We start from the raw sequence: 26208 nt of genomic DNA on the forward strand, positions 1-26208 counted from the left end.
TTGGGTGTCTAACTGACTATGCCACCAAAGTACCCCTATTTTTTTCCATTCTCATTGCTTCTCCCTCCTCTACTCCTTCAGGTTCTGTATTTTGAATTCCACTCATTAACTTGGAGATGGAGCATAACCAATGCTGTAGAAGTCCTCTCTGCATGCATTCTTCTTCTCTTTATTGTTGTCCCACCTCAAATCAGAGATTCAGTCACCCTGAAACTGCTGATTGTCATTTACTTGCTTTGTTTACAGTTTGGTCATATCTATACATTCCATGTGTACTTTGCATTTCTGAGCTTCATATGAATGAACTGTGCTCTACATATTTTCTGTAACTTGCTTTTTGTCGTTGCTTTTACTTAGCATTGTTTATGAAAGTCAGCAGTGTTGATACATGCGTGAAGCTGTATATCCTTTGTTTCCACTGCTGTACTCTATTCTACTGTGTAAGTAACAATTTGCCCATTCTTCTGTCAGTGGATATTTCAGTTGTTTCTTTTGTTCTTTTGCTATAAGAAACATTACTGCTATAAATCCCATGAAGAGGCCCTAGATGGAGAAATCTAATAGGTTTCACATCTCTGTCTCTGCCATTATTCTTAAAATTACAAGAAGGAGTCAGACACAAGTAGCAGGTTCTAACACCTTTCCAAGTGGCTTAACCTACCTTGATTCTACCTTCTTTGAAAATCTAGGGGAAGAGAGTGCATAAGGCATTAGTATGGAGTGGCAACATTTACCACACCTGAACACACCCTTCACTTCAAAAAATATTAGCTTCTGTATTAGTGAGGTTGTCTAGAGAAATAGAACCAGTAGGAGGGAGAGAGGGAGGGAGAGAGAGACAGGGAGATAAAAGAGATTTATTATAAGTATCAGCTCATGTGATTATGGAGGCTGAGAAGGCCCATGATCTGCTGCCTGCAAGCTAGAGATTCAGGAAAGCTAGTGGTGTAGTTCAAAGGCCTAAGAGAGAACCAATGGTGTAGGTGCCAGATCAAATCTAGATGCCAGTCTGGAGCTTTCAGGACAAGAGAAGATCGATGTTCCAGCTCAGTCATCCATAGGAAATTCAGTCTTTCTCCACTTTTTTGTTATTCTCAGGTCGTCAACAGATTGGATAATACCTACTCCTGTTGGGTAGTTCACCAATTTAAATGCTCATCTCTTCCAGACACACTCAGAAATAATGATTTACCAGATAATCTGAGCATCCTGTGGCCCACTCAACGTAATTTTATGTTTACACATAAAATTCACCACCATTTTTTTTTTGGTTTTGTTTTTTGGCATATTATATATATGTTGTTGTTCTCTAGGCCCCTGCCTTAGGCCCTCTCTTCTCTCATTCTTTCCTGTCTCCTTAAATATTATCATCTACCTGATGGTTTCAGATACCATCTAAATAGTGATGACTCCCAAATTGTTACCTTCATTCTATAATTTTCTTCTTAGCACTTGGCGCATATATCCAGCTGCTATATCCACTCATGTGTCTGTTCTATAATCACTTCAGACTTAACTCCAAAATTAAACGAATGATCTTTCCCTTCCCTTCTCTCCCACACCAATTTGTTTCTCTTCCAGTTTTCCATTGCCTCTGTGAGGGCACATTCCCAGTTCCACATGACTAGATAGCTGGAAGTTGACTTTGACACCAGTTTCTCCTCTTCTCTTGCTCCCATATCCACTCACTCAGTTGGCTTTTAAATATCTCTTAAACCAGTCCTTTTTTTTTTTTTTTGGTTGTTACCACTGCTACCACCCTAATTTAGGTGCCATGATCTTAAGCCTGGAATAGAGAAACATTCTTATTAGGAGTCTCTCTCTAATTGACTCCTGCTTTTTTTCCCATCCATTGTACAGTCAAAGTAGCTTAAATAACCAGGTTCCTAACAGTAACTTTTCAGTGGCTCCCATTGCCCTTTGAATAAAATTCACAGTTATTAACATTTTCTATAAGGTCTTCTTTTGGATAATTTCTGCCAGCATCTCCAGCCTCATGTTGACCTGGAGCCACCTTTCCCCCATGTTCTCAATATGATGCTTTGCTGCTACATTCTTCCTGCACTGGATTGCTGCTCTATTCCTCTTGCCTTGCTAATGACTAACTCTTCCTCATCCTTTGGGTCTGAATCTGACTGTCCTTTCCTTAGGGAGACCTTTTCTGAACTTGTTCATACTGGCTTCCTTTTAATCTACACTGATAGAGCCCTGACTTTCTCATTCATAATATTCATTTTTAACATCTTTTTTTCTCTGCTGAATTATAAGGTCCATGAGAATATGGAGTCTGCTCTCTGTTTTATTCTGAGAGTTGCTTCAATACCTGGCATATAGTAGGCACTCAGTAATTTGTTTTAATTTTTTGAAGAAGGAATGCACTGCATACATATAAATTTCTGCATTTTGTCTGTCCCACCTTTGGGGAAAAATTACCATCCTGGTTGTATAAAGTTATGATGAAACATCTGGTATACGTCTGTTACATGGAATTCACAGTAAGAAATTACATTAAATAAGCCAGAATGAGGCACTAGGATTTTTAGGAACTTATCAGAAATTAGGGGCTCCTGGGTGGCTCTGTCACTTAAGCATCCAACTATTGATTTTGGCTCAGGTCATGATCTCATGGTTTGTGAGATCAAGCCCCATGTTGGGCTCTATGCTGATAGTGTAGAGCCTGTTTGGGATTCTCTCTCTCTGTCCCTCCCCCTCTCAGTGTCTCTTTCTCTATCAAAAATAAATTAAAAAAAAAGGAAAATCAGAAACTAGGATATTTGTTTTTATTATCTCTACTATATTTTCACCACAGAAGTGACACCTGTCCCTCACTGGGACATACAAAATCTATATATGATTTGTTATTTTTATGACTGATATGATTTGTTATTTTTAGATTTTTCATGAAACTTTGCCTTCCCTTCTCTCCTCTGGTTATTTTGAATAAATTCATAGGAATGAGTATCATAATGTTTTAAGAATCAGTAAGTAAAAACATTATTTATACCATTTTCCTGCTTAACCTCATTTAAGCATTTAGAATAATACTGAAATTAGCTAAACATATTATAACTGAGATAAACATCTTCTTTGAGGAGTATATTTAAGATTTATCAAAAATCATTTGATATATATGGCCATCCTTTATTATCTGTTTTCATGGCTCTATTCGAGTGTATCTCATAGCACCTGATTCCTGAGATACTCTTGTATTTATCTGTATTCTTCAGATGGAATCTATCCTTAGCGTTCTATCATTTGATATATCCAGAACTACCAACAAAAATTGCTCATAGAATATGTTACACTTAAATAGCTATATCTTTTATGTGTTCAGTCATTTACACTCAAATCAAGGAAGTATTCCTTTCACTTTGTAGTTACATTAACTTTCAGTAACAGCTACCCTGTCCTAAAAATGCCTAGTGTGTTATTTGATAGCATTAAATTGCACACTTTACTTTTAGTTATAATTCAGAAAGGCTTATTTGAGCAATCTGTATTCAGCTGTACACTTGGGCACCATGTGGCTTTTAATTTCTAAATCTGAGCTTTGCTGTTCAGATGGTCTAAATGTCTGGGATAAATTGGTTACTAGATTTCTAAGTGTATAGTATAAATCTGAAAATAGCTTTAATAGCTAGTTTATTCAATTTGTGTTCTCACATGCAGGTTAGATAATGAAGTGAAGAGTAGTATCATGATTATGGAAGTTTGTTATATTTTGGTTGGAGTTCACGAAGCTTTGTGTTTTTATAATCAAACTGCCCTCAGAATTATGGACAGTAGTTCTGACTTGAATTGCTTTCCTCATTTATGTTAGAATATATGATTGTCAGTTTCCCTCTGTAGACAGTTTGTCTGTTATTCTGACATCATGGTTGGGTTAGGGCACCTAAGCACTAATTTCAGTTTTCAGAATGTTGCTGCTTTTTAGTGATAATTGAGTACACTATTGCTCTGATTGTTTTTAAACCCATTGAGATAGACTTCAGGTTGTTCATGTAAATCTTTTATAGCCTTGGCTGAATTTCTTATAAGAGCTCTTGGTCTCGACAGCTGGGATCAGCTGGTTAATGTCTCTTAATGGCACTTAGATTTGAATTTTGTAGGCTGGGAGGCAGAAATACTTGGAACTGGTCTGTTTGATGCATAGTGCCTTTAAATTCAGGTTTAAAAATGGGCCCACTTGTGAAAAGAAGGTCTTAGGCTCTAGAGTTCACCCCCTTTCTTAGGAAAGGGAAACACTATAGTGTTAAAAACTTGGACTTTTCTTTTTTTTAACTGCCCATTGGGCCTGGTAATTTGAGGTAAAGGAAACTAATATGAACTTCACATTTTAATTTCAATTTCAATTTCAAGATTCTTTGATTCTCTAGAGCCAAAGTGTTTCAAGGGTTTTCATGAGGAGGTTATGACTGGAGGGGAAGAGTGCTGCCTCTCGGTCTTGAGTGACAGCCCCTGCCCTCTGCCCCTAGCTGAGGACTCAAAGCATTGTTGAATAGCACTAAAATGAGCTGAGTCCAAGACTTTAGCCAGATGGTCGATATAGGGCTTTTAAAGGAAGCGAAATAGTAAAAGAGTAATCTCAGAGGAACTCTCTTATGTTAAAGGACTGAGTAAATGAAGTCTTTCTGAAGCTAAGTGTAAATTATACCACCTTCTTTGGGAGTAGAAGCTGCTAAATGTAACAGAAGAAAATGACAGTGTAGGAAATCAAAGTTCAGGAACAAACTTTCAAGTGTGGTTTTTGAATGCTTAATCCTTTCTTACTCCTCTCACAGGATCCACTGCCTCCTTTTCCTCCCCCTCCTCCAAAGTCTGTTTGAAAGGGATTTTGATGGGTAATGGCAAAGGAAAGCAACTTTAGACACAGTATAAATTAGGGCACAAGATGCCCTTTGTACAGGAATTATCTTAGACATGCTTTTGAAAGCATACTTTTTTTTAGTCTTATTAAGAAAATAATCAAAGGTATGATTTTTAAAGCTTTGAGTTTAGTCTGCTTTCAGTAAAAATAAGGTATAGATACCAAAGTAAGCAAACCTCTTTTTTTCTTTCCTGGTTTCTGCTTATAAGATTTACAGGTATTTAAAATAAACCCATGAAAAACAGAAATACTGTCCTGGGATTGGCTAAATAGTCAGAGCAATTACCTCCAGGCTCCAAAATCCAACTGAGCTTGACTTTTAGAAATAAATTTGGCTAAGACTTCTTCCTCATTCTGTTATATAAAGGTGTACATGAAATGATACTGACCTTTGCCAGAAACCCCAGGAATCCTATTCAGTGATGTACTTGTAATGGTCATGAAAGAATTAAAACAACACAGATGGGGATTAATGTGAAAAAGCAGGCAAAATGCTAAATTCTCATTGTGTGGTTTCAGCGTGTCAGATCCTTTACAATACTTTGGTGTACCACAATAATTAAAGGGTTTAAGAACATTAAGTTAAAATACCTAGAAAATAAAAGCCCACAGTTGAGTACCAAGAATGAATTACGGGTTTTTTTTTTTTTAATTGGAATTAATGTAAGTTGCCATGGTGAAAATAGATTGAAATATTTAACAGTAACTATTTTGTGTAGCCCTAGAGATCAAAAACAGTAATGTAAATAAGCAGGTCTTTAAAGAACTATACTCACAGACATGTTTAATGTAAATGATTGCTAGAAGGGAAGTGTATTTTCTTCAGTGCTATGCAAAGAAATTTTAATTGACTTGATTTTGGCAGTAAGAATCTACAACTTAGCATTAATAACTAAAATTTTAAAATGTTTGTTCATTGCTCTGGATTATGACTGTTCAAGAAACCCTATTTTCGAACACTAATTAATCATTTTAAATAAACTTTTTTTACACATTTATGGCATCAATGAGTATGACTGTTTATTACATTTTACCTATAAAATGTTGAACTGTTTTATATACTCTTTATGGAAACAGTGCACGGTCATAAATTAAAAGATGCAACTGTTTTGGATATTTTACTGGTGGTCCTGTGTTTTCCTGCCAGCAGTGCAGCTGTTTCAGGTTTCTCAGGATAACATATAAAAAGCTGTATGTACACTTCAAGTTTATGCTTGAATTGCCAAGCCAGAAATGGTATGACTCAACTTTCCCAGAAGCAAGTTGTACCAAAATGTGATGAATCAAAACAACTAGTTGCACAGCGGTTTCTATTACAGCTATGAAAACCAATTCTCTTCATGATAGTTGGCTTCTTAAGGTTGACAGACATTCTCCGGTGTACCTGAATTTTGCCAGGAGAGAACAGCCACTGGATCGAAGACTGTCCTTTTCTTTTGAGGGTCTGAGGAAAGGAAGGTTAATATAGTAGTGTCTGGTATATGGATAAAACTTACCTGAAACTTGTATCAGGAATGGAACATTTCATTTCCAAGATACTTGTAAAAATATTACTTATTTGTGTGATGGTTTTTGAGATCTCACTGGAGAGAAATGGATTTTATGCTGTTCCAGGTTGATTTTTAGACTTCTGAGGTGACTTATCTAATTTACATCATTTCTGATGCATCACAGTCTTAACAGTGGACATTTTATTGTGTCCTGGGGTGAAATAAGCAGATATTTCTTCTGTCCATGTGGTAGGTTTGGTGGGTGAATCCCTGTTTAAATCCCATGGGACATAAGGTTCTATCAGGAGTTTGACAATGACTGTTTAATAACAGCCTCGAAAGTGGGATACATTCACCAACGTACAGAAGATGGATACAGGGAGAAAATATTAGAACTTTGGTTGAAATATTTTTATCTCCTTTGAATATTCATATATATTTTATAATATCCTTCTATATTAGTATGTTATATAATTATTCACTATATATTAATGCAGTAAGTATATAATTTATAAATAAGTATACAAATATTGGAAATGCATGCTCAAATATTTTTACTGCTATAAATACACTATCAAAAAGTTTGTAGATCATTGCTCAGTAAATATTACCTTTCTCCTTCTGCTTTCCCCTTTCACCCTTGGCAGAGAAGCAAAGAATTGAGTTAACACCTTGATTTGTGGTAGTGTGAATAAATTATAGCCAATTCCAGGAGCTTATGTTGCGTCTTACTTTGGCCACTTTTTCTCTTTGGCCTCTTATATTGCCATATATTTTTTAATCACACAACCTTATTAAACATGGATACAAATGAAAAACAGACTTGTTATTATGTTAGAAATAATAAGTTGCTCATGCATCAAGACTTTGACACACAGGAAGTTTGAATGAATGAGTAGAAAAGTTTCCAAGTTATTAAAATGTTCTGGTACCTGATTTATTCATTTGCCATACCCGTAATTCTAAGGTGGGTGAAGCTCCTTTACTTCCTGAGGCCTGAAGAAACAATGTGGTTTCTTAAACTAGGCATTAAAGCAAAGCTGGAAATATTTGTTTTCCAACGATGCTGTTAGTCATGCTAACAAGTTGACCTTCTTTGTCTAGGATTGTCCTATATTTTAGGCTTGTTTGTCTACCTTTACCAAGGTAGAGAGTTTTAATTGCTAAATAATATATGTATGATTGGAGAAAAGTGGTTTCTGTTACACTGTCTTTTGAGACAGTTCAAAAGACTTCTGTATTTACTAATTGGGACATTCTGTTGAAATCAGGCTTTCAGAGATTTCTCATGTGAGGAAGGAGACAATATATTTTTGTAATACTGAAGTAAATTTGAAGTAACTAGTATATTTTTCAACCCTCCTTCATTTAAGTATTTGTTTCAGAATTCATTTATGCAAAACATTCAATATTTATGTAAAATATTAATACAATAGTATTATGATACTATGTATTTATTTATTAAGAGTATGCCAGAAGGAGAATAGCAGTTAGGTACCCAAACAATAGCCAACAAGACAAGTAATTTCTAAAAATTGGGAACAGTGAAGGATGCCTGGGTGGCTCCGTCCTCTAAGCACCTGACTCTTGATTTTTGGCTCAGGTCATCATCTCACAGGGTTCCTGAGATCCAGCCCGGTGTCATCGGGCTCTGCGCTGTCACCCTGAGCCTGCTTGGGACTCTCTCTCCCACCCTCTCTCTGCCCCTCCCCTGTGCATGCTCTCTCTTTCAAAGTAAATAAGTAAACATTTAAAAATTGGGAACAGTGGGCATTTTAATAGCCAGTATTATTTTTGAAACCTCCTTGAGAGCTGTTTTAAGATCTTAATGTAATTTGCTTTACAATAAACTCATTAAACGAGTTTAGGCGCTCTCTCTATATAGTTGGTGAGTTTCCTTTTAAAAAATAGTAATGCATTTAGAATGTCTGAACATTTCAGTCTCAGAATTCCTCTTTAAAATTTGCATCAGTTTTACTATTGCTTTTTAAAATGTTACCAATTTATATATGCTTTCTATATCAATGCTACACTTTTTGTTTTGTTTTAGGTATTTAAACCATGTCAGAGCTGCCTCTCCACAGGATCTCGCTGGAGGCTATACTTCTTCTCTGGCTTGTCACAGAGCGCTACAGGATGCATTCAGTGGGCTTTTCTGGCAGCCCAGTTAACCTTTATTTCTTCTTTATAAGATTTGGACCTTGGAGCCGAACCAGGGAACTAGCAAAAGTAAAGCAGACTTGTAAAAGTATAGCCATATGCAGCTGCACCACAACAGTACCACCACATTAGCAGCTGTGTTAAAGTATTTATAAGAGAAAATTTCAGAACTAAGCTGAGTAATATAGTGGACAAATATATGTGAAAAAGATTTATTTTTTACTTATATTTTTCTGAGAGGGATCGAAGCTGTAAACTTCATCTGATGGAAGATATGAATAATTCACCTATGTATGCTTGAGGTTGACAGACTTGTAAAATCTTTTTAAAAATAAAGCTAGACTTTATATTAAGTTTTGTGGTTTTTCTCTTATTACAGTGTTTTACTTGAACACATTTTAAAATGCCATTTTGAATACGACATTTAGTGTTAATATCCAAGTCTATTATTTCTTCTCATAAAATGTTCCTTCCCCCCTCCCCCAATGTTCTTAATACTAGTCCAGACAAGTGGATATATTTCCTTCTACCAGCAGGTTGTGGCAAGTAAAACTTGACCTATGATAATGCCGTTCTCTCAATTTTAAGGACTCAGTGCCTGTTTTGAGCAGTGGAAAGTGAGACAACCTCGATCAAGGTATTATAGTTCCCAGCTGTGAGCCACACTTAGGATAAACCAGATGAGAGTATTAACCTGCTTTAATGACAAATTCAAAGAAATAAGTTAATAAAATTTAATACCTAAATGGCACCTTTCACTTCAAATGTGAGCTCATTTTATGATGAAACCTTGGAGACTGGAATGGATACATTTTAAACGAAATTTCCCAGAGTAAATTGCAGACTCTGATATAGTTTCTGTTGAAACTTCAAAGGCTTTTGGTATACCCAGGATTTTGCTTAGAGCTGGATGTGGACAGGACGGATATTTGTAGCATCTCAATCTTACACGAGTCTGTTACATAGACCACTGGGTACGGGACATACTTTCTCAAGGAAATTAAGGGATTTCCTATCAAATGTCCATCACAACAGATGTTAATTTCATGGGAGGAAAGTTATGTGAAACAAGATTTGTGGTTACATTAGGGTGGAATATCCTTATGTAACAACTCCATCTTATTTGACTAAGCAGGTATTAATTTTAGAGGTATATCTTTATCTTTACAATACAGTTGACCCTTGAAGAAGTTTAAACTATATGGATCCACTTATATGTGGATTTTTTTTTGTACAGTACTGTAAAAGTATTTTTTCTTCCTTATGATTTTCTTAACATTTTCTTTTCTCTAAGCTTACTTTATTGTAAGAATATAGCGTATAAAATGTATAACATACAAAATATGCATAATTGACTGTTATGTTTGTTATGGCTTCTGGTCAACAGTAGGCTATTAATAGTTAAGTTTTGGAGGGAGTCAAAAGTTATATGTGGATTTTCCAATGTGTGTGTCGGGGGGTGGGTAACAGTGCCCCAACTCCTGTGTTGTTTAAGGGTCAACTGTAGTTCTAACTATCTTTGATAACAGAAAACCAAGGCATCAAATAATTGAGTAGGCTAAGATAATATAAACAAGTTAATAAAAAGCTAGAATTGAAACCTTTTTTTAAAGTCTATTCCTATCTATACTCTATCAGGCTGCATCCTGTTTTTCATATCAGCATTCTCCAATTGAGGATTGGGGTTTTAAGTACAGTCTATAAATCTGTTCAAAGAATAGTGAGAACATTGGGCTTACGGTTAAGGCTTTGCTGTACTCAGCTGCCAAATTACAGTATCCAGTCTTCACAAAAGAAACACTATTACTTGTTCTTAGTGCCTTGTATAATGTATTTAAATGAACTAATTAATAGAACAGTTCAAAGGCTTTCGAAACTTTTTTCAAACCTACCTTATTGTAGAAATTGCCTGCATCTGATTTGGCAAATAAATTGAATTCCAAAACCTTTATATATTTGTAAATATTTTGCCCTTACTATTGCCATACCTTGTTCAATAGGCCAAATAAGTTGCTAACTAACCCTATTAGATCAAAGGGAATGGTGAAAGGTAACTTACTGACAATTCACTAAATAACAAATATTCTGAATTAATGAGGTTATCCCCTATCTTCCCAGTGATTTCCTCTTTCAGAGACAAAATGCTGTACAAATCTTTCTTCTACATGAATTAAGTACATTTACATTGTAATTTAACATTGTACAACACTAGCACAGAAACAATAGCTAGCAACTACTGAGCGATACCTATGCCCCAAGCACTGCATTTCATGCACTGTGTATTATCATCTAGTCTTTACACTGCTAGTATTATTGTACCCATTTTAACATATGGAGAAGCCAAGGCATAGGGAGGTTAACTAACTTGCCAAAGGTCAATACAACTTAAAAGTAGCACAGTGGATTTGAACCCAAGTGGTCAGAAGTCCATGCTCCAGAGATGACTGTCAAATTGTCAAGCTTATTATAAACAACAGCTGTGTAGAATCAAGTTTGAGTAGTCAAACTTTCTAAGACTTCCAGGAAGCTTTAAAGATGAAGTGTCTAGTTATTTTACGGTATATAAATGACATCAACTTAATAACCTTGTTTATATCCTTGGGAGAAATTCATTATGTAGAACATGATTGGACTATTAACTACCTTCCTTTGGGAAGCAGATATTAATGGTATTGAATATGGTTTACATCATGGTCGGGATGCACTATTAGTATTTAATTTCATTCAATAAATATTTGATCTAATTCTCTTAGATGTTATCTTTAGGCTGTCAAATGGTGGTCAGGCGATCATTTCAAAATCCAATTAAGGTGGCAGAAAAACTTGTCAAAAGCTAACAAAGTTGAACAATTGTATGGGCATCTGGGTGGCTCAGTCAGTTAAGTGTCCAACTTCGGCTCAGGTCATGATCTCAGTTTGTGAGTTCAAGCCCCATGTTGGGCTCTGTGCTGACAGCTCAGAGCCTGGAGCCTGCTTCTGATTTTGTCTCTCTCTCTCTCACTGCCCCTCCCTCACTCATGCTCTTTCTCTCAAAAATAAATAATTGTGGGGGAAAATTTTTAAAAAGATGGATCTACTGAGCTTTCCACCTGTCATTTTCTAGTGGACATCAAGAGTTCAGTTACCAGGTATCCCATTAAAAACTTTAGGATGGGCCTAAATTTAAATAATGAAATAATCGTACATTCACTTATCCACTCTGAGGGAAAAGGGGGGAGGAGTTAAAATGTTAATAGAGGCTTTTAAGGATTCCATTTCCTTTACAATTATATACTGCATATTTTGTCTAAGGGGTGACTAAATAGAGGCAAGAATCTTACCACTTTACATGTATGAATAAGAACATCATTTGTACCCCTAGTTAGTATTTACAACCTAGTAGGTCAATGTACAATACTAGGGAAAAAAATCCCATTCCTACTTGCATATTAAAATTCTCTTCACCTAGAGCAGAAGGCCAACTATGGACCCCTGGCCAAATCCAGCTGGTGCCTGTTTCTGTATGTTCCATGAGCTAGAATTGTCTACATTTCTTAAGGTTGAAAAAAGCCAAAACACATACTTTTTAACAAGTAAAAAGCATAAAAAATTCAGATTTCACTGTCCATAAATGAAAGTTGTTTTGGCATATAGTGCATGTATTGTCTATGGCTGCTCTGGGGTACTACTATGACGGAGTTGAGCAGCAACACAGACCTTATGGCTTGCAAAGCCTAAAATACTATCTGGTTCTTAACAGGAAGCATACTGACCCTTGACCTACATACTCCTCATTTGGAGGGGAGGGAAGGGAAGAAAATTAGAAGTCCCAAACTGAATTAACCCCCAAGGTCTTGCAGAGGATAGTTTTGGTTGATTTTCAGAATCAATTTTCAGTGCCTTTAGATAAGGAATGAGGGCTCTAATTCATTACTTTCCTACACTTTTTACCATTTATTGCCTTCACCTGTTTATATTACCTACTTGCTTCTGAAGGCATCTGAGTTTGTAATCAGTGATTTAGATGAGTGGTCCTCAAACCTTTCTGTAAGGCCAAACAGTAAATATTTTAGGCTTTGTGATAAAATAAGTTAGCACACTGTTTTTAATGAACAAAATTCAAAATATAATTGAGTGTGTCTAGTTACATTGTAGCTCAAGGAGAAGAGCACCTTGTTCCTTTAATTGGGGTTCTAAGTATTTCCTATCAAAATCAGTTGTAAATGATTACCTGTTATATAGTTATCTGTGATGAGATTTAAAAATGTCTTTTTTTACATAGATATATACTACCAAATACTGGCACCAATCCAGAAGCATATGATTTTAATTGGGTATATTCATCACTTGGAAGGCATTTGTAGAACTCTATTAGATTCTTCCCTTGATACCTGCCTTTTAGCATGTCATTACATAGCACACATTAATCACTTCCAATTGAACATTAGGTAGAAGCTCAATTATGGTAAATAGATTTTGAAATATGTAAATTTCCTTTGCATTTTTGCCAAGGTCCGAAAAAATGCTGAACACAGAAAATATCTCTACTGCTAATTTGAAAGTGGAAATCTTGTTTCTTGTTTTAGTTTTTGACAGCATGAGAAATGTGGAACAAAAGATACTGTGATTCAAATGTCTGTTGAAATGACTACCGCAGTTTCACATTAAAGTTGTTTGCTTTATAATTATAGGTTAAAACCTTTAAGAAATATTATCAAGTCATTAGCAAAAGCTAATTTCCAGAGCCATTCAGTGTTCTAGAATAATGTTTAAGAGTGGTTCCTCTTGTTAAGAAAAATTTCAGTCTTGACCTTGAACTCGAAAAATTGCAATCAGGGGCGCCTGGGTGGCTCAGTCAGTTAAGCGGTCGACTTCGGCTCAGGTCATGATCTCACAGTCTGTGAGTTCGAGCCCCACGTCGGGCTCTGTGCTGACAGCTCAGAGCCCGGAGCCTGTTTCAGATTCTGTGTCTCCCTCTCTGACCCTCCCCTGTTCATGCTCTGTCTCTGTCTCAAAAATAAATAAACGTTAAAAAAAAAAAATTTTTTTTTTTAGAAAGAAAAATTGCAATCAAACTTGACAATTACTAAGCAAATCAAACTCATGTTGAACAAGGCAGATTCAGATTCAAGTTCAATTTCTGACAAAAATTAAAGGACTTGAGGGTGGTTAGGAGCCATGAAAGCAAATGAAACTTAGTATTGACACCACTAGTTCAGTAACACATGGCAGGTTCAAATATCTTCTGCAGGGAACTTGCTGGTGAAGAAAGGAGTGAATAACCACAGGTTTTACCAAGCTCTCTATATTTCTCCCAACTAGGTCTTTTTTTTTTTTTTTTTTTAATGTTTGTTTATTTTTGAGAGAGAGCACGAGTGGGGGAGAGGCAAAGCGAGAGAGAGACACAGAATGCGAAGCAGTCTCCAGGCTCTGAGCCATCAGCACAGAGCCCAACGCGGGGCTCGAACTCAAACTGTGAGATCATGACCTAAGCCCAAGTTGGACACAAATGACTGAGCCACCCAGGCTCAGGTCTTTTTCTACTTCACATATCTTTTACCACCATCAGTTGTAACACATCATAGCAGATTCCACTTCAGGTTGTAAAGAATTGTTTTCTCAACTTCTTTAAAAATACTCACCCATAGTTGTTCCATGCAGAGTATTCATAGAAGCTTAATTCTTCAGCAACTTCAAACTCAGCACTGATGTCTCAAATAAATAAGACCTGAGCAGTAGTAGTAACATCTATCAACTCATCAAGAATCAGACTCATTTACCTTTTTAATTGACTTGATTTTGTTCCCAGTGTCCCAAACTTTTTGAGCAACTGTTTTTTCCAAAAGGCCAACAAACAGTCTCAAACAATTTTACTTTCCCTGGATACATTTCTTTGGCTGCTGCACTCAAATACAATTAACTCGCCATCAGTAAATGGCTTTCCTTGATGGGGTTGCGAGAGTCCCTTAGAGACTTATTTCAGTTGCACCCTCATTTTCATTTTTTATTTTGTGAGGAAGTCTGCTCATTTGAGATATTTCTAGATTAAATTTCTAGTTTTTCTGACAGTTGCTTGCCTGTGAGTGAAATACTAGATGAGTGCTTCTATTGGTAATGTCAACATATATTGTAATTTAGCTCAGGTATAGATTCTTTGTTATCTAATTAATTATCAAAATAATTGACACTCCACTGTGCCTTCAAAGCACATTAGAAGTCCAGTTTTCTTGTTTTGAAAGGATGGCTATACACTAGTAATAATAATGTATTTAAAGCTTGGTGATTTACATGGCATTCAAGATGCTGTTGAGTTACAACCATGTCACTGCGATGTGCAGTGTGCTGAGCAGCAGTAAGAACTGAGGAGAATCACTTCCTGTCCGTGTTGTAAACTACTCAACTCTGCTTTAATACCATAAAAGCAGCCACAGACAGCATGTAAACAAACGAGCATGATGTATTCCAATAAGACTGTATTTATGGACACTGAAATTCAAATTTCATACAATTTTCATGTCACAAGATTTCTAAAATTCTTTTTCGACCGTTAGTATAAGAACCATTCTCAGGTCATTTATTTGCCGTACAAAAATAGGTGGTAGGCTAGATTTGGCTTGTCAGGCATGGTTTACCATTCCTGATCTAAATAATTTCATTTTTTATTACTAGTGTAGGGGTACTTATATAAAATTTAGGCATATTCTCCAACTGGGGATCACTGCAAAGTGATTGTTAGCAGGCAATTATCCCACCTTCAAAAACTATTTTCCCAGGAGACAGTCAATATTTAAATATATGTATCTAATACAAAATTAGACCTAATTCAGATTATAAGATTATAATCTAATTATTATCACTTAGATAAAATAGACTTATTTAAATTTTAATTTGATAACTTACAACAGCAAGGGTAAAATATAAGTGTTCAGTACTAAAATGAATGCTAAAATTTTATGAAATCATTATATTTTATTACATAAAGGTCTAATGGGGAGATGGAGAAGACATTTCCAATGAAGTGACTGAAGCAATTTGAGTTTTTTCTTCTGAAAAGACTTTATCTGTCTTCTGGCGTTTAAGAGGTGGGTCGTCCTGATTCTCTGTAACAAAGCCAAAAAACCGTTATTAGGTAAGAGAATTAACATTGGAAAATACCTTTAAAAAGCAAATAATATAGGCATTTTAAAGATTCTGAATACTCAACGTATACATAAAATAGTAACATGACTGCAGATTTATTATTATAATGAAATAACCTTCTGCTAGACTAAATAGTGTGTATGTCATGCTAAAATTCGTAAAATTGTGAGAAACCAGTCACAATTGAGTGGCAAAGAATCTTGAACCGAAATATCTAACTAGAATTAGTTTAACCTATTTCCAAATTTAATAAATATTAAAAGCTACATGAAAAGTATTATAGTTTACATTTAATTTCCCAGAAATTGCTCACCTAGAGTTAGGGTCTGGTTCTTGTAGAGCACAGCAGCAGGAATCCGAAAGGTGATACATAACATTTCCTTGTTAGGGGCTACATTTCTTACTAGGTGAACTGAACTGCATGCCTCCAAGGAAATGCCTAACACAGCCCCAGCTCGCTGCTGAACATCCTTAGCAGGATTAGGGTCTTTGGAAAAGCTGTAACAGTGCACTATGGGAAGGAGCTCAATGCCACATGGCGGCCCATCTAAAAGCAATTTGAAAACACTGAGAAATTCAATAGCCTTTGCTGGCAAGTTCATGACAATGTGCACAGAGTGTTTTCTTTCTTTTGACAGTGGTCCCAGCTGCTGCATTAACTCTTCTCTGACTGGTCCTTGAAGGAAGTCTTTCCCATCCAAGTTAAAGACTTTCACCTTTTGGTCCACTTTGTTTAATTTACAATTGTGCAATAGCCATTTATGGGATTCAGGATTGAGATCATTAGCAAATACAGTGCAATTTTTCTTTGCTACTGGAATGGCAAAAGGCCCAACCCCAGCAAAAACATCAAATAGCACATCTCCAGATTTGAGAAGTTCTGTGATACGACTGTGTTCTGTAGAGAGACGAGGATTCCAATAGACTTTCGAAAAATCAAATTCATAGGTGTAGCCGTTTTCTCGAACCTGAAAAAGGTATTATACCTTGGTTAACCTGTTTAGTTTTAAATTCCAGCCATGGACACTGGATGGGTATGCCCACACATTTAAATTTAGGAGCAAATAACTGCATTTTAATTAGAATTCTGGTGTTTATGCTATTCTTGAAGCCAGTGAACACCTCACATTAGACTTTGACCTAAGAAAAGTCCTCTCTTTAAAGCCAAATGACTCTCCGTCTCATTCTACCCGGTCATAAAGTGGTTCCCAAATCACATAAGGCATTTTTCAGACAGGCCAATTGACTGGCTTACTCCTACTCTATTTTGTCACCTGACAGAGAGGGAAATAAACCTGTAATTTGAAACAACACAACACATATCTTCATGAGGACTAGCTGAAGTTGCAGACAGCATTCCCCTCAGCAAATAAGCTTCCTTAATTTTCATTCTGTAAGAGGGAGGCATGACAGATGTGTCTTGTACTGGGGCACCTGTGTGGCTCAATCAGTTAAGCATCCAACTCTTGATCTCAGCTCAGGTCACAACCTCACGGTTCGTGAGATCGAGCCCCGCGCTGGGCTCCGCACTGGCAGCATGAAGCCTGCTTGGGGTTCTCTTTCTCCCTCTCTCTCTGCCCTTCCCCAGCTTGTGTGTGCACGTTCTCTCTCTTGAAATAAATAAAAAACGTTAAAAAAAATCTTGGGAAAGAAAAGATGTGCCATGTACATATTGGATTTTGAGGTATTTTACTATGTTTTTAGATAGTTACTTGGATTTTGCAAGGTTCGTATCTACAAATTTTAGCCAGTGTATAGAACAAATCCTTCCCCTACTTTCTCTTTTCCCAAATTTGAGTTTTCATGGATTAAACTAAATATATTTAGTGAAGCTAAGTCTTGAAATTTAAAATTTTAAGACTTTGTGCCATTTTTTTGGGGGAACGATCATAAGCATGTTAGAAAATAGAAAACAAAACTAAAATTATAGTCATGTAATGTGACCTCAGCCTTCATTTTAAGCCCCTTGTTTTACTGGATGAAGAATCAAAAGGCCAGAAAAGTTCCTAAGTTCTACAAATCTGAGAGAGATACATCTTCTATATTCTGCCTTCATGGAATATTTTGCTTTCAAATTTGTGTAAATATGTTTTCCTTCCAACCACATCAGATGCTCTGGCCACGTTAAGTCTCCAGAGTTGGAAACGTTCCTTCATTATTCTGGTAACTAAAACTCTCTAGATCTATAACCTGGAAGGTCTGAATATGTCTTGGGATGCTTTTCCTGAAATATCCTTCCTACTCCCCCTTTTTAAGGTGAAGCATAGTACTACTTTTAAAAAATTAGACTTTAAGTATCCTTCTGATTTTACTCATACTGTCTTTCAACCTAATTCACTCAGCATTACTTTCAGCCCGATTCACTCTCAGGAATCTTTTTACTCACAATAGACACAGAAAGTACTTATGCTGCTTGAGCTCCTAAAATTAAATGTGATTCTGTTTGTAGTAAAGAAATTATACTGAGTTTTTGCATTTACTTTATGGTATAAATGTTAAATATAAAATATATCCTAAGAACAAACTTCAGTTGACTTAAGAAATCAATCAGAAGCCATTTAAAAAATTACAGAAGTTTCTGAGAACTTTTAGATCTCTGAGAAGGAAGTACCCTAAAGGGCAGTACCAAATGAAGAAGAAGCAGCACTCAATCAGTATGCTGAGATAAGCACGGATACCAGCAAAGCACTCACATTCAAATCTTACTTGCCAGATCAGACCCCACACAATACACACAAGCAGTAGGCCGTGGACGTTATACAGGGAAAGATCATGCATGGACTCTGGAGTCAGACGCCTGGCTCCAAAAATCCAGCTCAGTCATTCCTTGTTACTTTATCTGCATAAAGAGAATATTAGAAACAACCACCATTATATTTACCCAAGGGATACAGATGCGCTGTTTCGAAGGAGCACACGCACCCCAATGTTTATAGCAGCGCTATCGACAATAGCCAAAATATGGAAAGAACCCAAATGTCCATGATGGATGAATGGATAAAGAAGATGTGGTGTATATATACGTGTACACACACACACACACACACACACACACACACACACACACTGGAGTATTACTTGGCAATCAAAAAGAAAGAAATCTTGCCATTTGCAACTATGTGGATGGAGCTGGAGAGTATTATGCTCAGTGAAATTAGCCAGTTAGAAAAAGACAAATATCACATGACGTCACTCATATGAAGACTTTAAGATACCAAACAGATGAACATTAGGGAGGGGAAGCAAAAAGACAGGGAGGGGACAAAACATAAGAGACTCTTAAACAGAGAACAAACAGAGGGTTGCCATAGGGGCTCTGGGAGAGGGGATGGGCTAAATGGGTAAGGGGCATTAAAGAATCTACTCCTGAAATCATTGTTGCACTATATGCTAACTAACTTGCATGTAGATTAAACAATAAATAAATTTAAAACAAAACAAAATAACCACTATTATCTTGTGGGCTTCTAAGGATTTGTTATATTTAAAACATTAGCTCAGGCCTAATAGTAAGTATGTAGTAAATGGTGTTTTAATATTCTGTTACAATTAAATTATGGAGAAATAATTTTATACTTAAAATATTCACCTAAATCTATGTGGCCCAGAATCTTAAAAAATAGTTATTTTGCATAAACTCTCCTGGGTTTTATAAAGTCCTGTTTAAGAGAAAGAAGTCAGCGAGAGAAAGACAAATACCATATAATTTCACTCATATAGAATTTAAGAAACAAAACAGATGAACATATAGGAAGGCAAAAAAAAAAAAAAAAAAGCGAGAAGCAAACCATAAGAGCTTAAGTCTCTTAACTATAGAGAACTGAGGGTTGCTGGATGGGAGGTGGCGGGGAGCTAAATGGGTGATGGGCATCAAGGGGGGGCACTTGTTTCGATGAGCACTGAGTGTTATCTGTAAGTGATGAATCACTAAATTCAACACCTGAAACCAGTATTACCCTATTAGTTAACTAACTAGTATTTAAATAAAAACTTGGAACCAACAAAGATACATCTAACATCTTAAGAGTGGACTTTGTTATTAAAATTTTTATCAAGTTATGGAGAGAAGTTAACCTATTTCCTAGCTTGGGTACAAAATTTCACATAATATTAACACATAATTATCTAAGACTTTTAAATCAAAAAAATGTTTATATTATCCAGCACTTCAGAGGATTTTGGGGGTAGAGGATGAGAAAGTGGTTTACCCCAGGAATCTCTTCCTACATATTAAAAATATTTTTTCTTTGAAATAGGTTTGTTTTGTTTTTCTTATAAAAGAAATATGTGCTCCGTAGAAGAGTATAAAAATGAGAACAAAGGTCACTAGTAACTACTATATCAAATAAAAATATGCCCACTGTTAACATTCTGATATATGTGCATATTTACATACATATTTAGTTAAAATGGAGCTATGTATATATATACTACTCTACAACTGGTGTTTTTGTCACTTAACCTATCACTGGGCAATTTATTTTAGTAAGTGTGGAGCTCAATAATCTATAATGATGGAGTATTTCATTGTGTTGTTATACCAAAATTTAATCAAGTCTCTGATGAACATTTAGGTTGTTTCTATTCCTTTGTAGAACCTGGTACATACACATCACTACAATTTTCTCCAATTATATCCTTGAGATAACTTCCCGTAAATGGAATCCTAGGTCAAAGGAGGTACCTATTCAAAATGGCAATTTTTACCATATACTCTTCCTGAATATTTGTATCAAATTTGCACTTCCATCAAAAGGATATATAAATGCTCACATTCTCACATACTCATCAATATTGGGTTATTATAAATACTTTTAATCTTTGACATCTATTCTGATTCTAAACATTAATCTTGATATAATCTGTACCTAGGAGACAATAAGATATTCCATACCTTGGTCATCATGTTCTCCTCTCCAGACAGCACTTCCATTTGGAAATTTCGGTACGTATTATCAATGTTATTGATTTTATTTACTGCTGAGGTGATTCCTGGATTTTTGTCAATCATAACTTGACCTAAAAGATGAGAATTCATAAATATTGCCAATCGGTTGCAAAATAAAACTGAAAATATAAAATGGAAATAAACTGTATTTCTTTTGGTTATAGACACAAGTTGCATCTAGTGTGTATATCGTGGCATGCAATTCTAAAAATTCAGTGGATTAGCAAAGTTAATTAATGTCTGCCAGCCTCTAATACAAAGACAAAAAACCATATGGGTACACAAGTTTTTATTTATTTATTTTGAGAGAGAGAGTAAGCGAGCTAGTGTGCACAAGAGCAGTGGAGAGGCAGAGAGAGATGCAGAGAATCCTAAGCAGGCTCTGCACTAACAGTGCAAAGGTAGGGCTCAAACTCACGAACTGTGAGATGATGATGTGAGTTGAAATCAAGAGCTGGACACAACCGAATGAGCCACCCAGCCACCCTATATGGGTACATTTTTAAAGAAAAATTTTTGAGGAGTTTCAGTCTATCTAATAGTTTTCCTTTTTTTTTTTTTTTTTTTTTAAATTAAATCTCAAACGGACCAATACACCACAATAAGCAAAAAAGTAGACCATAAGGTAAAGAACAGAAAGGAAAAGTATAAGGACCATTGCAACAAATTATCTCTAAAATCACCAGCCTGTTCCCACTGACCTAATCAAATGTCTGCTTTACTATGTACTTAAAAAAGATGCCCCCACTTTGGAAATACATACCAGTAAAATAAGTTTTCAAATAAAAGAAACAGATTATTTAGAGTCTTATCTAAGTAAAATGTTCATTTAATTAAATTGTGCTTTTTGTCAAATATTTGCCAGAACAGAAAGAGCTACAAATAAAATACACCAGAAATGGTATATTGATGCCCTTTACTTAAAGTCTACTTTTTTGTTAGCGCTTAAAAAAATTATAAGAATCTATATGTCATGTCATTGCATAAAGAAAGATAACTTGATTTGAAAGTTAGTAAAAAGTGCTCAATAATACAAACATGCTGATATATAACCAGAATTTGTCCAATTTCTTTTTGATAATTAGATACCTGATTTTGAATATGACTCTAGCCAATCATTATTCTTATCCTGTTCTGCTTCAGGTATCAGAAGTCAATTTTTAAGGTATAATAGTTTGAAATGAGGAATGAAATAAAAAAAAACAAACTGAAAGTCTATGGCAAAAGCTTTAAAATTACCACTGGATGAAAATGCTTCACTTTTAATCTAGGAGGGCCCTGAATAAAATAGGGATGCCAAAAGGGATGTTTTGAGTTCTGACAGGCGATGACTCATACATAGCAAAGCTTATCTTTGACATTTGTACCCAGGCATAATTATAAAGATCTGCTTAATTATTTATTGTGTTATCGTTGTGCATTATCAGTCCCTTTCATCAGTAAAAACAAAGGAAATGCATAATAGCATATTTCTGAAATCCTAATCATGCAAAATACTGAGAACTACATTTTATTTTATTTTATTTTATTTAAAGCATGAGAGTGCAAGCAAGCTGGGGAGTGGGGCAGAGGGGTAGCAAGAGAGAGAGGAGGGGGGGTAGAGAGAGAGAGAGAGAGGGAGAGGGAGAGAGAGAAAGAGAGATAATAGAGAGAGAGAATATCCCAGGCAAGCTCCATGTTCAGCATGGAACCTGACAGAGGGCTTGATCCCACGACCTTTGGGATCATGACCTGAGCTGAAATCAAGAATTGGACAGTCAACCAACTGAGCCATACAGGTGCCCTGAGAACATGTTAAAGGTGAAAATAATTCTCAAAAGTTCTGACAATTACTCTACATTAAAAAGAAAAAAAAAATCTGGAGAATACACGGACATCAAATATTTGTAGAAGGACAACTGCAATCCTGATTAGTCTTCTACTTCTTTCTTCTCCCAAAGGATAAAGGACCCAGGCTCAAACTTGGGCTTACAGAGATACAACATACAAAAACATTATTTTTTTTTTAATGTTTATTTTTGAGAGACAGATTGAGAGAGAGAGACCGAGCACAAGCCAGAGAGGGGCAGAGAGAGGGAGACACAGAATCTGAAGCAGACTCCAGGCTCTGAGCTGCCCGCACAGAGCCTGACACGGGGCTTGAACTCATGAACCATGAGATCATGACCTGGGCCGAAGGTGGACGCTCAACTGACGAGTGACCCAAGTGTCCCCCAAAGCATCATTTCTAAATGACTAAGGGCACTAAAAAACAAAGTATGGCGCCAGACATATAGAAGAGGCTCAGTCAGTCAAATCAAAGCATGAATAAACAGGGTCTTGAACTTTTGATGGTAAACACTCAAATTTAAGAAACCTAGAATTCAGCATAGTCCTGAGGGCCTAATAACTCCTATGTACCAAATGACGAGGTGCCAAAGAATTCTGCCAAAGCAAAAAATCTGAGTTTAATCTATGCTTGTATATTGTGTACAGAAAAGCCTGAACTGATTTTTAGAGTTTGCTATCACTCTGGAGAGAGTATTCCAAAATGGCTTTCAAAAGAGAGGGTATGTAGCTCAAGATGCAGCTTAAAATTAAAATGATAACATGTCCTGCTTCTGTAATTTGACATTTAAGAAACTCATTTTAAGAACTAAAATGAGAACTTAATTACTTTCTAGCACATAAATATTATTACTAAGACACACCTACCAATTAAATGCTTGAAAGGTAGTTGATGATCTCGAAGGTTCAGGTGGGCAATATGTCCAACTCTGCTAAATCCTGAAGTCACATCTTGACCTTCAGGAAGCACAGCTCTCAAGATTTCTTCTGACTTAAAGTTTTCATAAGTGAGTTCCAAATTATATTTATGTATCTGTGGACTGACATTAAGCTGCTTTAAAATACTGAGTTCTGCTCTCTCAAAGGAACCATCAGTAAATATTTTATAGGGATCCAACATAACTAGTCTACTTTCTTCATCTTCTGGATCTTCAATTACACGTTTTATGCCTGGGCGCTGCAGTGCTGCCCTTTTAAGGGATCGCATCAATTTATTGACTATTTCTTTCCTCACTTTAAGTACTGGGATGGTGACTGTCTTTTTAAAAGCTGTTCTATCAAGTTTTGTCATTCCTCGAACATTAGAGGGTGGTGAAAACAATTCAGAGTCTCTCTGGTTTGTTTCTATTTCAGTCATGGTGGAGAATCTTCTCCTTTGATCCAACAAGAAAATACCAGGTGCTCTGCTAAGTTTCTGTATCTGTGATGTCCAAGCAAGTAGAGCCAATGATTCTGATTCAGATATTCTACAGGTTTCCACTTTGAAAAGTATTCTTGAGAATCCAAATTGCCTCCATAAGTTCCTAAAAAAGAAAAAAAAAAAAAAAAAGGATGCACTTTAAAAAAACAAAACAAAAACAGAAAGCTACAAACTTACATGTTCACAACAGGTTAAGAATAAAAAATCTAAATTCTATAGTTTTAAATATGCTAAATGCTGACTGGTGTGTGAGACGTATACTATCTTTTCCATGATATGTTGTCTTTTATAGTAGTAAATAATAAATTTGCACCTTAACCCATCTGCTGCCAGGACAAGGGCTTAGTGACCCATCAGCCTCCCTATAGTCAATGAACCTCTCCACCCACAATTTTCTACAGAATAAGTTTGGGATTGGAAGGCTGACGTTTGACTTAACCGATCCATCTCTAAATGAAATGGTCATTATATTTATGACTTTACCAATGGCAATATTTACTAGGATACTTATGGGTGCTTATTACATCAGAGGCTGTGCTACATGCTTTACACACATTATCTATCTTGGGAGGTGTGTGGTTATCACATCTTTATTTTGTAAACGAGCAAACTAAAGGTCAGAAGTAGGTTAATTCATCCAGTCTCGTTTCTGTAAGTGGCTGCGCAGGGATTAAAAACCAGGTCTGTCTGACTGACTTCAGAGCCTGTATTCTTAATATATTGATTGGTATGTTGTTTGTCTTTAATGCTTCACTACCCCAAGTCCTGTCTATAACTTGAGGTTTCAGTATTTTGAGGACTAGGGCTTTGCAGAGTTCTATGTCCATTCCATTAATAGTATCAGATATTCACTTTGCCTTCTAGAATACCAAAGAAATAATTGGAAGGGGAGAGGACCCTGCCCCAGAACCCCGTGAAGCAATTCTCAAACTTCACAGTCAGGGTTCAAGTTTGGTCTAGCAGTTCCCCAGCTGCGTGATCTTGCAATTTCTTAATCGGAGTCTCGGTTTCCCACATGTAAAATATGGCTAAAGGCTCGATCAGAAAGCTTCTGAACAGATAAAACACATTCCTTCGCACCCAGTACTAGGGCCCAAGCTCAGCACCCGGGCGGTGGGTGACCTCGCGACCTGCGCCAAGAAGCGAGTGGCGGAGAGCAGACCTTGGAGGAGGGGTACTACCGCCTGACCCTCAGCCTCTCGGATCAGGGGCACTGCGGTCACCACTTCACCAACGTCACCATCCCAATTCCCGGCGCCGCTCGGCGGTTGACTCCAAGTCTAGACCCCCTCACCTCATGCTCTGGTGCCGCTCGGAAGAGAGTCGCTCGTGGAAGGGCTGGCCCTCGATGACATCATCACGGTTCGCCACGGCGGGGCGAGCGTCATCAGAGCCCGTCGATTCCCTTCTTTCTTCTCCGCCCCGGTCGGTACGGGAACCCGGAAGGGCCGGGCTCCCCGCCCCGCCTCCCGCGCGACTATTGACTGGAAGGCTGAGGTAGGAGCTCGCAGATGGACCTGGTTGTCGGCCAGCGAGCAGCATGGAGGCGCCCTGGGGGATCAGCAACGCCGAGCGGAGCTGGTACGTCTCGGCCCAGCAGTCCGAAGCGGCGGAGGCGGAAGAGTTGAGCCCGTTGCTAAGCAACGTAAGTTTCCTCGGGAAGCTTCTGGGTGCTGCAGGCCTGCAGCCTTTTTCCTGAAATGCCTGACAGATGAGACCTGGAAAAGAAGGAGGTGCGGGTGCTGCATGGGGAGAAGGGAGAACCTGGAGCCTGACTCTTGGGGGATGGGGCCCAAAGTCAGGAGCCAGACGCAGATGAGAGCCAGCGAGTGCACGAATGTGATTGCAGCGTAACATGCCCTAGAGAGAAAGTAAAGGCGCGGGCACAGGTGGAAGAGGTGCAGCACCATTTGGAGGTTGGGGACCTGACTGGAGGAGCAGCCCTGCCGTTATGTAACTCAGTGCTGTCTGTTAGTGTCTTTGTCGACTTCCTGTTCCCTCCAACAGTCTTGTGAGGTTTTTGCCAGAGTCACGAGATTTTTCTTCCCTAGACTTAGTCATTGGGTGCCTGGAAACCTCATACAGAGCTCCTTAGCGGTGAAGGAGTAGAGGTGGCCTGGTAATGAGTACATAGCACTTCCCTGACCCTAAAACCTGTGCAAGGGGGGCCCTCGGCTTTTTAACTCAAGTCCCTGGACTGTAACAGTTTCTAGGACTTTGCTCACCAATGCTGTTTTGGCAGAGGGTGTTTTCAGGGGTATCCTCGGTAGAGCAACGTGTATTGCTTCTGTTTATTATATCGTCATTGCAAGGTATTCCCTACCATCCCTGCATTTGAGCTGACTGAATTCATTAAATATATAGAGATTACTTTTGC

General features: G+C 37.1%; 3 protein-coding genes across 10 annotated transcripts in view; 2 read left to right on the forward strand and 1 right to left on the reverse strand.

The window, feature by feature from the left end:
- MNAT1 (MNAT1 component of CDK activating kinase) overlaps nucleotides 1–8870 on the forward strand; it is a 218820-nt gene extending 209950 nt beyond the window's left edge. The window contains exon 8 of the mRNA XM_078448176.1: nucleotides 8408–8870. Within this exon, the coding sequence (XP_078304302.1) occupies nucleotides 8408–8528 (121 nt within the window). The 3' untranslated portion in view covers nucleotides 8529–8870. The remainder of the gene's footprint in view (nucleotides 1–8407) is intronic.
- A 6575-nt stretch (nucleotides 8871–15445) lies between these two features.
- On the reverse strand, nucleotides 15446–25373 carry TRMT5 (tRNA methyltransferase 5). Its single transcript, XM_078448174.2, has 5 exons — nucleotides 25126–25373; nucleotides 23279–23934; nucleotides 20531–20655; nucleotides 15950–16604; nucleotides 15446–15596 (listed from the first exon to the last, which is right to left on the reverse strand). Exons 1-5 carry the CDS (start codon nucleotides 25371–25373, stop codon nucleotides 15481–15483), a joined length of 1800 nt encoding a protein of 599 aa, XP_078304300.2. The 3' UTR covers nucleotides 15446–15480.
- Nucleotides 25368–26208, forward strand: part of SLC38A6 (solute carrier family 38 member 6) — a 74426-nt gene continuing 73585 nt past the window's right edge. For 6 of the 8 annotated variants that reach the window (XM_060619977.2, XM_078448175.1, XM_060619978.2 and 3 more), the window contains exon 1: nucleotides 25369–25476. In XM_060619977.2, coding sequence (XP_060475960.1) covers nucleotides 25372–25476 — 105 coding nt within the window. In that variant the 5' untranslated portion in view covers nucleotides 25369–25371. Of the gene's footprint in view, nucleotides 25565–26208 lie in introns of all 8 variants that reach the window. The other 2 variants (XM_060619983.2, XM_060619982.3) reach the window with 2 other exon arrangements.

This window comes from Panthera onca, chromosome B3, assembly GCF_046562875.1.
Source record: "Panthera onca isolate mPanOnc1 chromosome B3, mPanOnc1 haplotype 2, whole genome shotgun sequence".
In the NCBI taxonomy this organism is placed as follows: Eukaryota; Metazoa; Chordata; class Mammalia; order Carnivora; family Felidae; genus Panthera; species Panthera onca.

Coding starts and splice junctions, on each gene's coding strand:
- TRMT5 (XM_078448174.2), bottom strand. CDS start 25,373: ATGCTGCTCGCTGGCCGACAACCAGGTCCATCTGCGAGCTCCTACCTC. Junction 23,935..25,125: donor GAGCGGCACCAGAGCATGAG/GTGAGGGGGTCT, acceptor TTTCTTTTTTAG/GAACTTATGGAGGCAATTTG. Junction 20,656..23,278: donor ACCTTTCAAGCATTTAATTG/GTAGGTGTGTCT, acceptor CTCATCTTTTAG/GTCAAGTTATGATTGACAAA.